The 18,134-nt window shown below is 38.9% G+C and overlaps 1 protein-coding gene across 2 annotated transcripts; it reads right to left on the reverse strand.

Moving 5' to 3' along the window:
- Window positions 1-14,793: 14,793 nt before the first annotated feature.
- LOC137078898 (perlwapin-like) lies at window positions 14,794-18,134 on the reverse strand. 2 transcript variants are annotated; one of them, XM_067446699.1, is made up of 4 exons: window positions 17,785-18,134; window positions 16,362-16,490; window positions 15,880-16,017; window positions 14,794-15,057 (listed from the first exon to the last, which is right to left on the reverse strand). In XM_067446699.1, the coding sequence occupies exons 1-4, from the start codon at window positions 17,867-17,869 to the stop codon at window positions 14,924-14,926; spliced, it is 486 nt and encodes a 161-aa protein (XP_067302800.1). In that variant the 5' UTR covers window positions 17,870-18,134; the 3' UTR covers window positions 14,794-14,923. The 2 variants fall into 2 exon arrangements, with proteins under 2 accessions (XP_067302800.1, XP_067302799.1); XM_067446698.1 differs by having other exon boundaries at window positions 16,362-16,493.

Raw genomic sequence — 18,134 nt, forward strand, 5'->3', positions numbered from 1 at the left:
GCCAGATAACCAGGAATTATAAAACGTATTTCCACTGTCTGGCCATGTGTGAGCGAGGTAGCCTATAATCAGCCCAAAGTAGTGATTTGGCTATAGCCTTTGAGCGCTTAGAGTGCGCGGCTCCGCCGAACGCTTCTTTTCGCGATCACGGAGTAGTTTGAAAGCTAGTTTGAAAGACGGAGGGGAGCACAGAATAAAAATACCCGGTCCTAAATATCCTCCGACTGAGCTTCGAGGCCATAATCAAACGGCGCAACCAGAATATGTATCTTTATTTCGCAAAGAATAGCACACGTTGATCCGCATTAACTCCATCCGATCGGCTACTTTAAATCGCTTCAGTTAGGCTTTTAGTCCAAAAGAGCGCACATTTAGAGAAATCTTGATACATTGTCATGTTCACGTCTCATTGCTTTACAGAGAATGATCATTTCTATAAATTTGTTCACTAAATGATATAGTTTTGAGCGCTCTCTCCACGGTCATCACAATAGGAATAGGCATTGGCTACATGAAAAAAAGAAAGAAAGAAAAGAAGAAAAATTTTTTTTTAGGCCTAACGAGTCCCCATTTTATATAGTTCTAACACGAGCCTATGAGGCTGTGAGTTAGGCTATCACACCAGCAAGAGTGTTTTTCCGAACATCTGCACAATCGCAAATGTGACATTATACTTCAGTTCAATAAAGTTACTGAGTAGGCTAATTTTTATAGATTAGCCCAGAGTCGTTTGCTAGATTAAAAGAATTATGATTTTTAAAGGACTCGTTTGAATAAAGGATTCAACTCTCTCACGAGGATAGAGATTTGCTGCCACCTACTGGCGGTGTTAGTTTCATAGTTAAAAAGTCGATGTTTCATTTTTTTCCTTCTAATTATTTCATATTTCTACATTACATTTTAAACATTCATCTCTTAACATAATTTATGCAATTATAATTTGTTGTGTAAATCCACATGCCATGTCTAAACAGCCTGTGTCAATCGAAAAAATTATTTTATTGATACCGACATTCCTTTATTTGGTCATAATAGCCATACATCGTGTCTGGCTATTAGAGGACAGATAGATATGACGATGATTTTAAAAATACAGTTTTCTCTTGGCTTTATTATTAGAGTTTGGATCTTCTCTCAACCGAGTGAGCACATCATGCATTATATTGTATTATAATGACGATGTAATATTAGCCTACCACCAAACTTTGACTAAAAGCATGTTGCATATTAATTGTTCTAGGAACCTGAAAGCATATTAATTATTTTTGTGTAAATTGTGCCACTCCATCATGATGTTTGTAGTGCAAACATAAACTGAAGCATTAACTTAATATTATATTATATTAATATAACAAAAAAATATATTATTCATTGAAATTTAAGTTAATAAAAACATCTAAAACAAATAATACATGTATTATTTACATTTGTATGATGACAACACTCAATGCTCAGTGAACATGTTTTACATTTAGGCTATTTCAATAGATTTTTTCAGTCAAAGAAGCCAAATATTTGGGTGACAAATAGCATGCATATAGACTATTAATTTTACAGGCAAACAAATACAGTTTTGGTAAAACTCTTATTTTGAAAAACACGAATCCATTTCCTGCCAATCCGATTTCTGTGCAAGAATGGGAAAACCAAAAATCAAGTCATAATGTCGTTTTTTCGTTTTTCTAAAAAAACGAAAAAACGAACAAAGGAGTTGTTTTCTCGTTTTTTCGTTTTCATTTGTGAGAGCAAAAACAAATGAACGAACGATACCTGGACCAATTGTGATCTGCTCTCGTGATGATATCGTACAGCTGAAGTTATGAACTGATTGTATTTCCCCTCACCGCGCTAACAGGTCAATCAGTTCTAGTTCTGCTTCAGCTGTAAGGTACTCTCACGAGTGGCGAACACAATTACTGACAAGCCAGAAATTCAACTAACCTTCCGATCGCCTCTCGTTTATACACTGGACGAATATAGGATGATTCAAAATGATTCATCTGTGTGTGCAACGAGTAAGATACGTTTGTGAATCCGCGCCGCGCATTCATTGACTTGTGAGTCGATCCTATATGGTCTCAAAATCCAAATGAATCAAATAGGATCTACTCACAAGTCAATGACTACGTTTACATGCCCAGCTAACAGGGAACGTTCTCAGAACGTTGGCTAACGTTCTCTGAAAGTTCTCTCAACGTTATCAAAAAACGTTCTCGCAGTAACGTTATTAGAACGTTGTGCCAACGTTATTTGCTATAGAGAAACGTTCTAAAAACGTTAGCTATAAAACGTTATTCTTACATTGTTAGTGGAACGTTTTAAAAACGTTACTACATTAACAAAAGTATTAGTCATTACAAATTAGTCATACAGCTTTTTTCTCAAACTTCAGATACATATTTTGTATATCCAGAGACAACTTAATGACACTTAAATGCTATTTTCGTGTATATATTAATTTTTTTACAATCAGAAGAAAAATCTAGTAAACTAATTATGTATTAAATATAAATGTAATATAAATATAAAAGTCAATTATAAAAGTGGTTTTAGCTTTTTTTAAGAAAGAATAAGATGTCAATAAACAAAAGCAAGTACAGTAAAGCAGAAAACAGGAATATTTTATTTGATCATACTCCACACCCTTATAAGAACGTTATTTAACGTTCTTAGAACCTAATGAGAACGTTAATACAACGTTCCACAAACTGGACATTTCAACGTTCCTAGAACGTTCAAAAACGTTTTTAGAACTTAATGGGAACGTTAGGGAAACGTTCTTATAACCTAAAATTGTTAGCTGGGTGGACAGCAGTAATCTAATTATTGACCTTATTCTAAATAAGACATTATTCTGATTAAGGTGTTTACATGAGTTGCTTTTAGAGTACTCCGTTCATGTTCCCGTTTTACATGTGATAGAACATAGATCGATTATGACACGTCATTACGTCCCCATGCCACGCTATGTTCTCCAACATCCAATCATAGCGTGACTTTGGCAGGTGTGTTAATTTTATGGGCTCAGTAAACCCGCTAAATTCACCTGCGGGTGTCGCTGTTGGACAGTGTTACTTTACATTAAGAAGTATAAAAAACATGCGTTTTTATAATGTTTTATATACATTTACGTTGATTTCTTTTTGTAATATTATGTATTGTCTCTTTCTGTTTTTTTGAAGAGACACTACCCCTCTTTTACTCCTTATTGACAGCCTACATTTATAATAATAGCTTTGATTGATGATGAAAAAGGTTTAAAAATCGTGACTGTTTGAATTGTTTTTCCTGCCGTCGAGCCACAGGCGTTCACTGAATGACCCATCTGGTTCACGATTACAGATACAAACTTATTGTATTTTACTTTTACAATGAGCATAATAATTACAACAAAAATAAAAAAATATATAGAAAGGATGCAGTGATCAAAATGCGGCGAAATCTCCGTCACGACGTTAATAGTTAGATTAAGGTGTGTACATGTCTCCGATAATGCGACTAAAATAGGCATACTCCACATGTCTTAATCCGATTTATGTTTAGTTAGATTATGACTTTAATCAGATTAAGGTAATTAGAAATCGCTGTCTACATGGTAGCCTCTTAATCAGAGTATTGTCTTAATCAGATTAATATCGGAGTATTGTTGTCCATGTAAACGTAGTCAATGACTGCATGAGTTGCACGAGTCAGAATTCGGACGCAATTCACAGTATATATGCCAATCTTAAGAAAGAAAAAAAATCAATACAAATATGATATGGTTTGGTGAAAAACAAACTGAAACTCAATGTATTAAGATTACCCTGGCCGTTGGTTGTGTAACTTATGAGGGCGCTCATGTGACTATTATTAACATTGCAGTTCACTCTAACTCGCTGAGGAGAAGCACAAAAGTGTTGAAACATAAAGATGAATAAAAACACTAAATTAAAATTGAGATGAATTTTATAATTATATTTTTGTAGGCCACTTACCTCTAAAAAAACATGGTCATTGTCCTGTGTCCCTTTTTCGCGATTGAAGTCTGTTCAGCTGCGCCTGCTTTGGTTGATTGGTGGATGTCTTGAAGGTGCATTACCGCCACCTGCTGGATTGGATTGTGGCGCATTCGATAGGGACACATATTCTAAATTCTTTATTAACTCTGTATTCTTTAGATAAATAATGAAATACATGTACATTCTACATGATTTAAATAATAATAATAGGCTACATTTTTATTTATTTAAAACTGATAGACTAAATTTATGGTAGAAGTTCTTTGTTTTTTTATTTATTTATTTTTTACATTTTTTATTATAATAACATGAAACACAGAATGACAACATTACATGCCAGTAAGCAGGAAAATAATATACCTTTTAAAAATATTCATAGTTTTTACAGCTTTCTTATTGGAAGAGTCAGAAATCAAACACGCATACAATTTTAACTCTTCCAGAAAAATTTAAAGAAAGGCTTACAATTACAAAATTTACATTTATGTATTCTTTGTGAATCCACATACTCGTTGGTGTACTCATCGTATCCTTTGAGGATAATAAATGTGCTAACATTCACACAAATGTACCCAATTGATTTGGACTTGCCTTAACATGTTGAATAATGGGACAGATAGATTGACCGTAAGCCTCACTGGTGGAGAATTAAGATGACCAAACATCAGCATTGATTCAATGTTTGTTTTTCAACACTGAAAAGCATGGAATTATCAACATTGATCCAATATTATTTAGCAGTGAATTTTCAACATTGGCCCAGTATGGTGTTAGCATTGAATTTTCAACATTGATCCAATATTACTTAGCATTGAAGTTTCAACCTCAACCAAAATGATGATTCTGATGGAATTTCAACATTGAATCAATGTCACCATGCTATCTGGGTGCCCACTTGTAAGTGAAGTTTGGTGGTGGTGAACTGTACTTGTCTGGTCCCCAGGGGGCGCCCATCTAGTGCTGCCACTGTCAGAGGAAAGTTGCATGTGTTAAGCGGTATTTCCTGTTGGCGAACCAGACCTTCATCAATGAAGTTGCCTGCAGCTCCAGAGTCTATAAATACCTGGGTTGTAATTACTTTAGACTGGTATGTTACTGTGACTGAAAAAGTTAGGCAGTTGTGGTGAGAAACAGTGGAAATGAGCAGACTCACCCGGCGGGGCTGTGTTTGCGATGGTCGGGTCGGGCACTCGGCTCTAAGATGTCCGGAAAGACCACAGTAGAGGCACAGATGATTTCGAATATGGCGCTCTCGTTCCTCAGAAGATATGTGTGTGTGGCCGATTTGCATGGGTTCATCACTGCTGTCGGGGGGCTGAGAGAGCACCGGGTTGCCACCACTTCATTATCCTCATTGCGGCATACGAGTTCTGCCTGCAGTTCCTCATTGAGGGTTTGACGAAATAGGGTTTTCAAGGTGTCCTCCACCCACACCGTTTGTGCTGCTAGGGTGCGGAAAGTGAGCGCAAAATCCGCTGCCGTGTGTCTCCCTTGCCGGAGGGCGAGCAGCTGTTTGCCTGCACTTCGTCCTCCGTCAACATGGTCAAATACTACGCGTAGGCTTGAATGAAGTTGGCATATGTGGTTCTCGCGCGGGCTCGCTCATCCCAGACTGCTGTTGCCCAGTCAAGTGCTTTCCCAGTGAGCAGTGAACAGATTAAGGAAATTTTACCAGAGTTTGTGAAGTACAGGGTTGGTTGTTGGGTCAGAAAGATGGAGCACTGCATTAAAAATCCCTTGCATTTGGCCAGGGTGCCATCAAACTGTTCAGGGAACGCCAGACCTGGCTGCTCGTTGGCGTTGTAACAGGTGCGGCTGGTGGCTCTTGGTGTGGTAATGGTGCATCGGCAGTTGATGGTGTAAGATGGAGGTTCTGCACGGCCTTAACCAGTTCCTCCGTCATGCTGCTCAACCATGTGAGTTGCTGGTGATGCATCATTAGCTGGCTGGCTTGTGCTGAGAGCTCTTGTGTGAAGCGAGAGAAGTCTGCTGGATCTGTGTTTGGCAAAGTCTTCTGTAACGAGGACTCAGGTGGATTGGGATCCATGGGCAGTTTATTGGAGACACACAAACTCACAGTAATAACAGGCAGAGGTCGGGAAATGAAGTCCGTGAGAGTGAGTTAATACTCTGGTGAGTGAGACCTCTGATGGCCGACGGTGGGATCTTCACCAGCGGTTGTGACAGACACAAAAGTCAAATAGACTCTCAATAGATTGTCCATTATAATTGTTCATAAGGCAAGGGCTTTGAGCCACAGTGGGTTGATGTGACTAAAACCACATAGTTATAGTTTATTGAATTTAATCTCCCTGTTCTTGGGCTAACACAGATGTAAGATAACCAATGCACAATATTTGATTGATGTAGCAATCAGTGCCTTTCCCAGCCTCAGGTGTCCAGATTTAAACCAGATTTAAAAGGGAACAACAAGAATGAATTGTGACTTTACCCTTTGTGTGTGTGTGTGTGTGTGTGTGCGTGCGTGCGTGCGTGCGTGCGTGCGTGCGTGCGTGCGTGCGTGCGTGCGTGCGTGCGTGCATGCGTGTGTGTGTGTGGTTAATCATTTGCTGCATAATCTTTTTTATTTTATTAGTAGTATGCTCCCATCTAGGTGAAATATAATTGCTAGAGGTTAAAGTCCTCATGAAATCAAAATTGACCCTATTTACTTTTTTAGCACATATTCCATGGTTTTTGGGTGAACAATTAATGCGTGCAAGTTAATACACAGAAAGAAAAAAAAATTCACGGTAAACTTTAATCAAAATTCTCAAAAGTTACCTCCGGTCTGGAAATGGCATTCCTTCTCAGATGATGTCAGCTTGATAGCCTGACGTGGTCATACTCAATTCTAGTCAGAATATGAGTCTAAAACGGCTCCATTGGGCTGTGATTATGGGGCGTGTTTCAACCGAACCAGGAAAGACCTCGATTGGATAGAGCTTCAACCAATCAGAGCAACCAAGCGACGCATTGTTAAATGTCAACATAGTTGAACTGCACTGTGTTGCCAAGTCCACGTTTTTTCCCCCGGGGGTTATTTTCTATGTCCGCGGGTTGAAGCGACTATTATGTGATATATAGACCCATGAGTGCGAATTTTAGCAGGCAACCTTGCCAAAATAACACACATTTTACCCCCCAAACGCCATTTTTCCCCCGGAGAACCCCCCGAGAAGCTATTGTTTAGGGCTAGTAGTTGGCGGGTTTTGTTGTAAAAACTTGGCAACCCTGTCTGCACGCGAGCTAAAATCAGGCTGGAATACACGATCTTTGTCGGTGTTGTAAAAAATAGAATAATTTAATGATACACAGAGTACTTACCCAACTACCCAACGTGATCATCATTTCTGAGAGAAATTGTGAAGGTGAATGCATATACAAACAAGCTCTCCCCTTAGGATTCGAAAAAATATAATCCAAGCCCCTTTGATGACATGCATGATTACGTTACTGTTGATCATCTGTCCATCATTGTCTAAAGCCCGCCCTGATGATTTCATTGGTCCGAACAGTTTCTGTTCCAGGCCAGACCGAACTGCCCGACCTAAAAAAATTGGGGGCTAAGATTGGCTGGCATCCAGGCTATCAGTTTGAGGGCTTAGGTTTGAAAATGCTTCACCACTCCCTTCCAACTGTTCATCTGCTATGAGCGCGAGATGGAGAGGAGGAGCGCTGAGGTAAAACTCTGCCCACTGTTCAATATTCCGTTTCACTTGGAAATATGTCACAGCACTGAAGAAAATTCACTTAAGAAAAATAATAGAAAATCCTTTGTCTCTTCCACCACCAGATATTACCATAGACAGTAAAAGAAATGGACGGAGCGTTCCCATTGACTTCTACGGCGTTCAGTGAAGTCAACCTAGGGGCACTCACTTCCTGATGGCTGAGCGAACTGCGCAGGCTCAGACTGAGCTTGACGACGTAGATGTGACGTGAGCCTCCTGTCTGACAGCTGTAGGTCTTCTAGTAGATGTGGAAAGGGAAATCTGAATCACGTTGTTTAAATATTTTCTCCCGTTGCTTTTGGCTCACTATGGGCTTCTCTCCATTCTTCCCCCTTGACTTTATCAGACTTTATGTCTCCACGTCCCCCCGACTGTCTCATAGACAGTAAAAGATTGCCTGCGAGCGTCTCCTCAGGTCTATACGGTAATTTCTCAACTGTGCGACACAGTCGCGTTGGTTATGACGCAATCGTTAGCCTATTTTTACAAAAACAGCTTCTGCGGGGCGATAGTGTAAGATACAAGGTAACGGAGCCTTTTATGCATTGTCGTGTTTCTTTAGAAATAAACAATGGACAAATGGAGTCTTTAAACGCCTCTGATGTAAAGTTATTCACTGTCAAAGTGACTCAAAAATGAATGGGAGTCAATGGGATGCTAACAGCAGGTGATGGCTTGGTTAGCAATGGCAGCCCCTAGGGGTGGAACGCTTTCCGAGCGCTAGATTACCCCCTTGGATATTACTCCTGTGAGTTCCTCTGGCAATGATAGAGGACACCACCAGATAGCGCTCCAGGCCACCGGAAGAGCCTGTGAGTTCTGGCAACACAAGACAAGTCAACATGTTGAATCTACTTATATACTTGCATATATTTTAATCCATAGATATAAGTTTTAATTAAAAATATATTCTACATAGGCATGACAACCATAATATTAGTCATATTGTTTGAGGATTGTGTAATCTAAATTTGGTCACTGAAAAGTAAAAGGGACTGACTATAATCTCACTATAACTGCATTTAGGGGCATGTAAACATAGTCAATGAAATAGTTTGAAAGAGAATGAATAAAAAAATAAGTGAAATCTAAGTAGAGAAGTTTCATTAAATCATAGAAAATGCCTAGATTTTACATATACTTTACTGAGGCATTTTTAAACAAGGTCATTATTTTTGCAATTACACTTCTGAAGCAATATATGATCAATACATCTGCATTATTCCTTACTGTCTTTTGACAGAGTCAGAGGAATGTCCTCTTGCTTCCTGTCTCTGTGGACATCACAGACAACCATGATGTGAATGATTTAAGATAGGCATACCTGTGACTGTGAAATAGCACTGGCTAAGGGGTTTAAAGTTTTTTTTGTTTTGTTTTTTTGTATTTATTCCATTTTATCTTTTTCCAATGTAGTTTTCTGCTGTATTCAGTAAGTTTGTTTAAGGGTTAAGGTGTTTGTCCAACAGGGGGAGCTGTTTGAGTTGAGTCCTGCAACTGCTCTGCTCAGCCAAGCTGTGGTGCTGGGGGATCGCAGGACATTCAGTATATGACCTGACCAGAGCTGAGACGTTTGGCCAGTGTTGGAACTTATATTCTTGCCTCATTTGCCAAAGATCGTTTGATTGCAGAAAGGCTTTATTCAAATCCACAAAGCCGAGTCTCTCCTGCAGGAGACAACTCCTGATTTCTTGTCCATTCACAAATATATACCATAGCTGCTTTCCCAAAATTGTAACAACCTGTTGTTTTTCTTTAGCTCGTTTTACATGATGTGATCAACACATTCCACGTTTTTTGTACAGACTCTTCGCCTCCTGTAGGGCTCTTGTCCTGTACAGCTTTAGAAAGTTCACTCATGGAGTCAGCACACAGTTTATAATGGAGTTCACACATATAGCTTTTATTATATTAAATTAAAATAATAAAATCTTCTACACCAGTTACATTTACTCAATCTCCTACTGCGCTGGAAACGGGACAGCGGTATGAATGAGTTAAATAGCAACATGACATCATGACATGGACTTTACCCTGACTGGTTCCCCATGATAGTCATTGTAAAACTATGATGGTTTCAGGATTAATATTGTATAAAAATGTCAGGTGACAATAATTGGAACTATTTACGTTATTACAGTAGCAATCATAATCATTTTTAAAAGAGGTTCTTTTAATTTCTGTTTCTGTTTAGGTGATATGCTGCGTCCTCTGCTGCATACGGAGCGGTATGTGGCTGGTTTAGGGCTGCAGACAGGGGAAATTCACTTTCCTGTACTGCTGATGGATTCAGTGCCCTGGTTTCTGCAGCTGTACATTCACACTCTGACAGTCACCATCAAGTCCCATGATAACAAACCCTTTTTTCTGAATCTATTACGGAGTCCAAACTTTATGTATGGTTTATTGCTTGTTTTAGGGAAGTTCTTGAATCTTCTCTAAATGTAATATATTTACTATAATATAAATGAAGCATTATATATAAACTATATTGGCAAAAGTATTGGGACGCCATGTGCATGAACGTTAATGACATCCCATTCTTAATCCTTTTGCTACTATAACAGCTTCAACTCTTCTGGGAAGGCTTTCCACAAGGTTTAGAAGCCATTTAACCATTTTTCTAGGAGTGCATTTGTGAGGTCATGCACTGATGTTGGCTCATAGTCTCTGCTCTAATTCATCCCAAAGGTGTTCTGTCAGGTTGATATCAGGACAGTCAAGTTCCTCCACACCAAATATCTTTATGGACCTTGCTTTGTGCACTGGTGCACAGTCATGTTGGAACACGAAGGGACCTTCCCCTAACTGTTCCCACAAAGTTGTGAGCATGAAATTGTCCAAAATGTTTTGGTATGCTGAAGCATTAAGAGTTCATTACACTGGAACTAAGGGGCCAAGCTCAACCCCTGAAAAACAACACCACACCAGAAAGTTGATGACTTCTGCGCAATGTGCGCCTCAGCATGCGCTGATCCCGCTCTGTGATTTTACCTGGCCTATCACTTCGTGGCTGAGTTGTTGTTGTTCCCAATTGCTTCCACTTTTGTAATAATATCACTAACAGTTGAACGTGTTAGTTTCCTTAGTAGGGCTGGACCAGAATATTAGAATATTTATTCAGTGGGTTGGTATTCGATTTTCAGTTTTGGGATTTGAATATTCTTCTTTTTTTCACAAAAGTGTGCCATGATTATCAACTGCATATCAAAAATAAAAAAAATGTACCTCTTCTCAACAGGGAAAACCATCAACAATCAAAAATGCATGAGTATATGGTGTCATGGCATCTTTGAACTGTCCAATACTGTGATAAAAGGTTAAAAAAAAATCCAGTCCACAATTACATTTTATATTGAAAAGAAGTAATTTTGTGCTCCCCCTAAATCAGTGACATAATTTATGAAATTGGCAAATAAAGAGTTAAAATCCTGAATTTCAAGAAATAAATAAAAATTTGTTGATTAATAAATGTATAAAATAAATAAATAAATAAATAAATACCACGAACATTACGAAAGGGAATTTGCCCACAGTGTACTGTTGAGTTTTTGAAAATGTTCAAAGCATTTTCTCAAAATATGTGTCAAAATAAGATTTGTCACTAAAATCATTCCATTTGCTGAAACACAGAGAAAGTTATGGCCAAATTAAGACTCAAAAATACCCCATAGTGGATGAAAATATCCCCAACAACACATACGGGTAAAATAGATGCAGCCTTGGAGAGCATAACAGACTTCTTTCAAAAACATTATGTTCTTGATTAAATATAAATCATAAATGTCATTATGGTTGTATGTACAGTCCCTGACAAAAGTCTTGTCGCTTGTGTACAAATTGACCTAAAGTGCCGCTGAAATATAATTCTAATCAAGATTTTTTTTTTTTACAAGAAATGGCTCATTTTAATCCCACCAGCTTTTGTGATAATGTTTCAGTGAAAAACTAAACTTTCAAAAAGTATTCTAATATTCACAGCTTGATAAAGCCCATTGAGTCAATTTTTGCAAAGACATAAGTGTTGTCACCTTGTCATATGAGCTTCAGCTGTGACTAATAATGGATCAATTAGGTCTCAAGTGTGTATAAAAAGAACCCCAGTACACTAGACCTTCACATCAACTGCAACTAGACCTCTGCAAACATGCCTAAGATTCACCCTGAGACTAAAGTTTTGATTATCAAGAGGCTGAAGACCAGATCCACTGCTGATGTGGCAGACACCTTCAATGTGTCTCAGCGTCAAGTACAGAGGATAAAAAAAAGATTTGAAGAGACTGGAGACGTGTTTGACAAGCCCAGGTCAGGCAGACCCCGCAAGACAACTGCTCAAGAGGACCGTTTGTTGGCTCGAAAATCCAAGGCCAGCCCATTTTCCACTGCAGCAGAGCTCCACGAGACCTGGTCACCTGAAGTCCCTGTGTCAACCAGAACAGTTTGTCGGATTCTGTCTCGAAATGGCCTCCATGGTCAGTCAGTGCCCAGAAGCCAGCACTAAACAAAAGACAATTGAAAAACTGTATGGCATTTGCCAAGGCCTACAGCCTGCTAAAAGGATGGATGCTGGAAAAGTTGCAGAAGGTGGATTTTTCAGATTAATCTTCTGTTGAATTACCCCACAGTCGACGCAAATATTGCAGGAGACCTACTGGAGCCAGAATGAATCCGAGATTCACCCAGAAAACAGTGAAGTTTGGTGGCGGAAAAATCATGGTCTGGGGTTACATCCAGTATGGGGGTGTGCGAGAGATCTGCAGGGTGGAAGGCAACATCAATAGTCTAAAATACCAAGAAATCTTAGCTACCTCTTATTCCCAACCATAAAAGAGGCCAAATTCTGCAGCAGGACGGTGCTCCATCGCATACTTCCATCTCCACATCAAAGTTCCTCAAGGCGAAGAAGATCAAGGTAATCCAGGATTGGCCAGCCCAGTCACCAGACATGAACATCATTGAGCATATGTGGGGTAGGATGAAAGAGGACGCATGGAAGACGAAACCAAAGAATATTGATGAACTCTGGGAGGCATGCAAGACTGCTTTCTTAGTTATTCCTGATGACTTCATCAATAAATTGTATGAATCCTTGCTAAACCGCATGGATGCAGTCCTTCAAGCTCATGGAAGTCATACAAGATATTAAATTTGGATCTCACAGCACCACAACTTAATTTGCTGACATATTTTTGTATTTGCAGTAAATTTGTTCCATTTCTGTATAGGCGACAAAACTTTTGTCTTGCCAAAATTTGACCTTTCTGTCTAGATTAAATGATAAATATTTTTTCTATGAAAATTATTTATTTCAGTGCATTAAACATCATTTGGGAGGGTTTTAGCTTTTCATATGAGCTATTTCTAACACCAATTAATTAATTAAAAGTCAGGTTAATATCAGGTATTTCTAGAAAATAGATAAGCGACAAGACTTTTGTCAGGGACTGTATGTGTTACACATCCAGAGTGGCACTCCTGTATCTGACTGATGGTCAGCGCCCTTGTGCCAAGTATGGTTGCAATGAACACCAACTTCACACAAGACCAACGTTTGTTTAGCAGTTTGTAAGTATAAATTGGCCTTGGTGTTAATAGTAAAGAAGTCTGCCTCACGTGCATGGTGGTGGTGTTGGGATACAGCTCCTTTTACAACTTGCTTATCAGCACAATCAAGATGGAAGTCCACCACTGTCCACCGGGAGTCTAACCTCGTTCATAACATAAGGGGAGTGCCACTCCTGACCTAACTGCAGAGAGCAGGTCTGACGCCTGAAATGTCCATATTAGGCAGCTGAGAGAATTGGGACTTAAACAGCATCTGCTGGAGCTTTAAGATGCTTTTCAGCCCTGGAACGACTCAATGCCAAGTGACTGTCACAGAAACACAGACACTACAGTCCAGCTCCTAGAAATGGAAGTCTGAGAATGTGGCAAGTATTTTCCACTTCCTGTAATTAACATGATATTCAAATATGTGTTGTTTTGAAGGATTGTGCTGTTTTTAGTGTTTTGCCTTTATTTCGTTAGATTTGCCTGTGGCTGACCGCATAATGACCTCCAGACTGGGTGTTACTGAATTCAAATTTTGAAGCAGCTCTTTAACACTCGTGAACTTTCCCATAATAAACTGACTGGAAACCCATAACGTGTTGAGAACGGTTTGCAGCATTTTTTTGTTCATGCCTCGGGCGATTTTAAGGAAGAATGTTATGGTTTTTTCATCCCATTCAACTGTGCCATTCAGTTCGAATTACTGTATGTGAAAGAGCCACTGCATTGGGTGACTTTAAATCACTTTATTATCTGTTATGGTAGTTTGCAATACATAAACACAGCACAGGTAAAGTTGAACAGATTTCTAGTAACTAACTGGCTCTTAAACTAAAAGCACCACTGATCAAATCAAACTATCCAAGTAGTACCATCATCAGCTTACTTATTTTTGCCTTGCACTGCAGACGGAAGTATGTCAGTTACATTGTGTCCTAACTAGGCAAAATACAAAGCTAATTTCCAGCAAGAAGCAATTTGTCTCTCCACAATGAATGTGAAACTGCTTTGCAACATGATACAATCCCAGCCAATCAGAAGAGATTGATGTTCAGCGTATGGTTGCGAATTGGATTTTGGACAAGTGTGATTTGTAGTTGCCAGGACTACTAATTTTTGCACTTCTTTACTGAGACTAAATTGTAAACTGCAGAAAGTACAGCGTTAGCCTGCATTTTTTGATTGATTCATTTCTGGTAGCTTAGTACTTTTGTTCAAGGCTTTTCCATCACTGTCATTGTTTGCTGACAATTGTTTTTACCCTTTTGCTGCCAAGCTCTTGGAGAGGATGGAAACAGAGGTCTCTTTCATTACAAAACGTTTTGCACGTGTTTGGGTCTCGGGGAGGGGAACTTGTACATTCCTAAGCACTGATGCCAACGAGCTGTTAAGTGAGAAGAGAACAGCCAAATGAACAGTGGCATACCAAAAATCCAACTCTTCAATGAAGCAATTTTCTTAGATTTTTCATGGCCAAAAAACTCAACACTAAAAGAAGGTTTATTAAAACTAAGTTTGTTTTATTTGTGGTAACAGGCAAAACATCTCCTATGAATAAATCACTGAATTTATTTAATTAAAAGAACTCAATGTAATATTATGCAAAATCGATCTCACGACTCCTTTCCGGTGGTTGAATCAGCACGGTTCACTGCATGCGTGACCACAGGTGGTTGGGCAGCATTTCTGTTCGGCAGGGCACTGACCATCATGGTAACAGTATTCGGCACACATTGGAGTCCCCTTCGGTAGGGCACATCGACCAGGCTTCACTGAATAGATGAAGATACAGTATTCAGCTTTAGTCTGGCCATTTAGTGGCATTCAGCCTCAGAGGTACAGCACAAAACTGAAAGCTTGTTTCTGCTATGACATTTTTTTAAAGATAATTGCGACTTTTTAACTCACAATTCTGGCTTTTAGAAATTACAAATTCCAATTCTGGGGGGGGGGGAGTTTATATCACGCAATTCAGAAAAAAGGTCAGAATTGTGCAAAAAAAGTCTGAATTGTGAGATTAAAAGTCGCAATTACCTTTTTATTTTATTTTATTTTTGTACATTTTTTCAGTGGTGGAAACAAGCTTCAATAAAAAAAATCAAGGCATAAATAGCTAGTTTTACTTACTCATCATCTTTATTAATTTTATTAAAATGACCATGTGCCTGAAACAGTGCTAGGCCGGGTTCAGGTACTTTTAACATACTTTATACTAAGTTAATACTTTAAAGTAATAATAATACTTATTATGATAAAATAAGACATAGTAAAATGCAATGAAAAAGTTGACCCAAACATGAATAGAATAGAATCATATACTGTAACACTTACCATTAGTTTACTACATTAGTTAACATGATCTGACAATGAAAAATATTTCTAAATAATTTATACATGTTATTTAATGTTAATTTTACCAAAGTTTTTCCTTTTTAAATCAAAAGGTGTATCTGTTAATATTAATTAATGGAGCTGACCTGACATGAACTAACAGCTGTATTTTTAATAAAGTTAAAGATTAATAAATCCTGTAGAAAATGTATTGGAACCCAAGGGAAGGCTTACTGGAAAAAAGTTTATATATAATATAATACCTGTATATGGAGCCGTACATTCATGTCCACATCCATTGCTGCAGCATTTCTCATTGTTGGGACAGTCACTGTCATTGACACAGTACTCAGCACACACTCCTGCTCCAAATTTCCTGCGTGGACACACTCCTGGCTTTGCTGTTATACATACACATGACAGAGAAGACATATGACTGAAGGCTGAATGTCTTTTTCACTGAAGAAAAAAATAATAAAAATAATAATTTGTTTTGTAAGTTGTAGGCTACCTATATGTTTTTGAAATACGTTTCACAAGAAATAACTATTTCAGTCTTTCTACTTTAAAAGTATTGCTTCTTTGTAATTAAAATTACATTATTTATTAGACACTTTTATCCAAAGCTTACAAATGAGATTAATTATTTGTGAACTTTATTAGCTTCTACACAAAAAAAAAAAAAAAAAGGTCAGTGTTTTTGAAAGACCTCTAGTATTGTTAACCATTACTAATTGAAACTCACTGAAGGCAGGCGGCACACACACGGCCCCACAGTCAAACACACAACATCTGTGTCCTCCAGAGCAGTCTCTATCAGAAACACATCCTCGACTGGACGGCACGACCGTCAGCTTCCCCGGACAGTGACCGACTACTAGAGAAGAGCATCATAAGTCAGTGGTTTTGCAATATGTGCCTCAAAAGTAAATAGGCTATAGGAATGGAAATGGACAACATTAAACCCAGAATTTTATTGAACAAGTTATAATTAGCTACTCATGTTATATAGTTGTTGTTAAAACAGGAAAATACAAAACAATTAATATTAATGTTCTTGTTTTACTGTAAATAATAATAATATGTTTTTCTTTTTAAATGTTAACTAACGTATATGACTATTTATATATTTATATTATATGAATAATTTAAACTGATGTACAATGATGTACTATTAGATTTACATTTTATTTTATTTCCTTATGTTTGTGATTAGTCTAACAGTCAGAGCTACAATTGGGACTGTTGCTGATTGCTGGCAGCCACTGAGAGGTCGTTGTTCGTCGTTTCGCCTTCAACCGCTTCTCTAATGTTTACGTTTGAATTGCTGCGGTTGGTTTCTGGTTTGGACATTTGATGTTTCTCGCCGCGGGTGCTCACTGGTGGTCTCCCTTGGGCTTAAGCTGCATGGTGGCTGAAGTTTGCACCGGGCTAGCGTCATCCGGGCTCTCGTCGTCGGCGTCCGGCATGATGTTGGGAAGTTCTGCTTCTCGGCTGCGCCGCTGTTCCGTCCTGCATTGCGACCGTGGAGCGGCTTGGACATCTGCGCCGGCCCCGGTGTGTCCACAGAAGTGCCCGGAGGAATGTTCTGCCTCCTGCATGGTGCTGCAGCGATCCCCATCGTTTGAATCATCATGAAGAAGACCCATCATCTGGTCTTCAGCTGTCGTGCCTCGGCGATGTCATCGGGACACTGCCGCTGGGAGAAATCTGAAACATGGAGTGGACCACAGTGTGCTGCGGAGCTAACAGAGACTTCCACCATCAGCTGTTTTCTGTCCACCATCAGCTCTGTTTCTGTTCACCATCAGCTGTGTTTCTGTTCACCATCAGCTCTGTTTCTGTTCACCATCAGCTCTGTTTCTGTTCACCATCAGCTCTGTTTCTGTTCTGTTTTCTGTGTTGGTTGATTGTTTGTAGTATTCTATATTTTTACTTCTTATTCATTTTTTGTTGTTATCCCCCCCCCCCCCCCCCCCCTTGTTGCACTTTGAGATTCTTCGGAATGAAAAGTGCATTATAAATAAAATCTATTATTATTATTACAAAGTTCATCTTTCACTGTACTTCTGTAGGCTAGTGTAGCATACGTTTGTACATTGTAATGTCCTGAGATGTCATATATTGTAAGACATTTATGCATTTCTTCAAACTGTGTTTGTTCTCACCTGTGTTTAGTTCTGTAGCAGCTTCTGTTGAGCTCAAGCATCCAGACAGACACAATAACACCGCGCAGAGCACTAGAGCTGTCATCCTGACGACCTGCGATCACACAATGAGCTCTGCTGGAAAATCTCAGTGAGGAGGGGCAGAGAACTTCAGAGTCAGAGCCCGTGAGGCTTTAAGGTCCTTGCGCGAGGTACACAAAACTACAATGGGGGAAAAACGTGTTGCTGCATCAAAACATCAGCTAAAAAAAATACGTTTTAAAAAAATGCAAGCGCCTTCAACCTTCTTTTTCGACTTGGTCGCTCAGAAAAAAAATAATTCGCCCAACAGTCTGTCAAAAAGTTGCTCA

The sequence above is a fragment of the Pseudorasbora parva genome, chromosome 6, assembly GCF_024679245.1.
Source record: "Pseudorasbora parva isolate DD20220531a chromosome 6, ASM2467924v1, whole genome shotgun sequence".
NCBI lineage: Eukaryota > Metazoa > Chordata > Actinopteri > Cypriniformes > Gobionidae > Pseudorasbora > Pseudorasbora parva.

Coding starts and splice junctions, on each gene's coding strand:
- LOC137078898 (XM_067446698.1), bottom strand. CDS start 17,869: ATGACAGCTCTAGTGCTCTGCGCGGTGTTATTGTGTCTGTCTGGATGC. Junction 16,018..16,361: donor GTGTGTGCCGCCTGCCTTCA/GTGAGTTTCAAT, acceptor TATGTATAACAG/CAAAGCCAGGAGTGTGTCCA. Junction 15,058..15,879: donor ATGTACGGCTCCATATACAG/GTATTATATTAT, acceptor TCATCTATTCAG/TGAAGCCTGGTCGATGTGCC.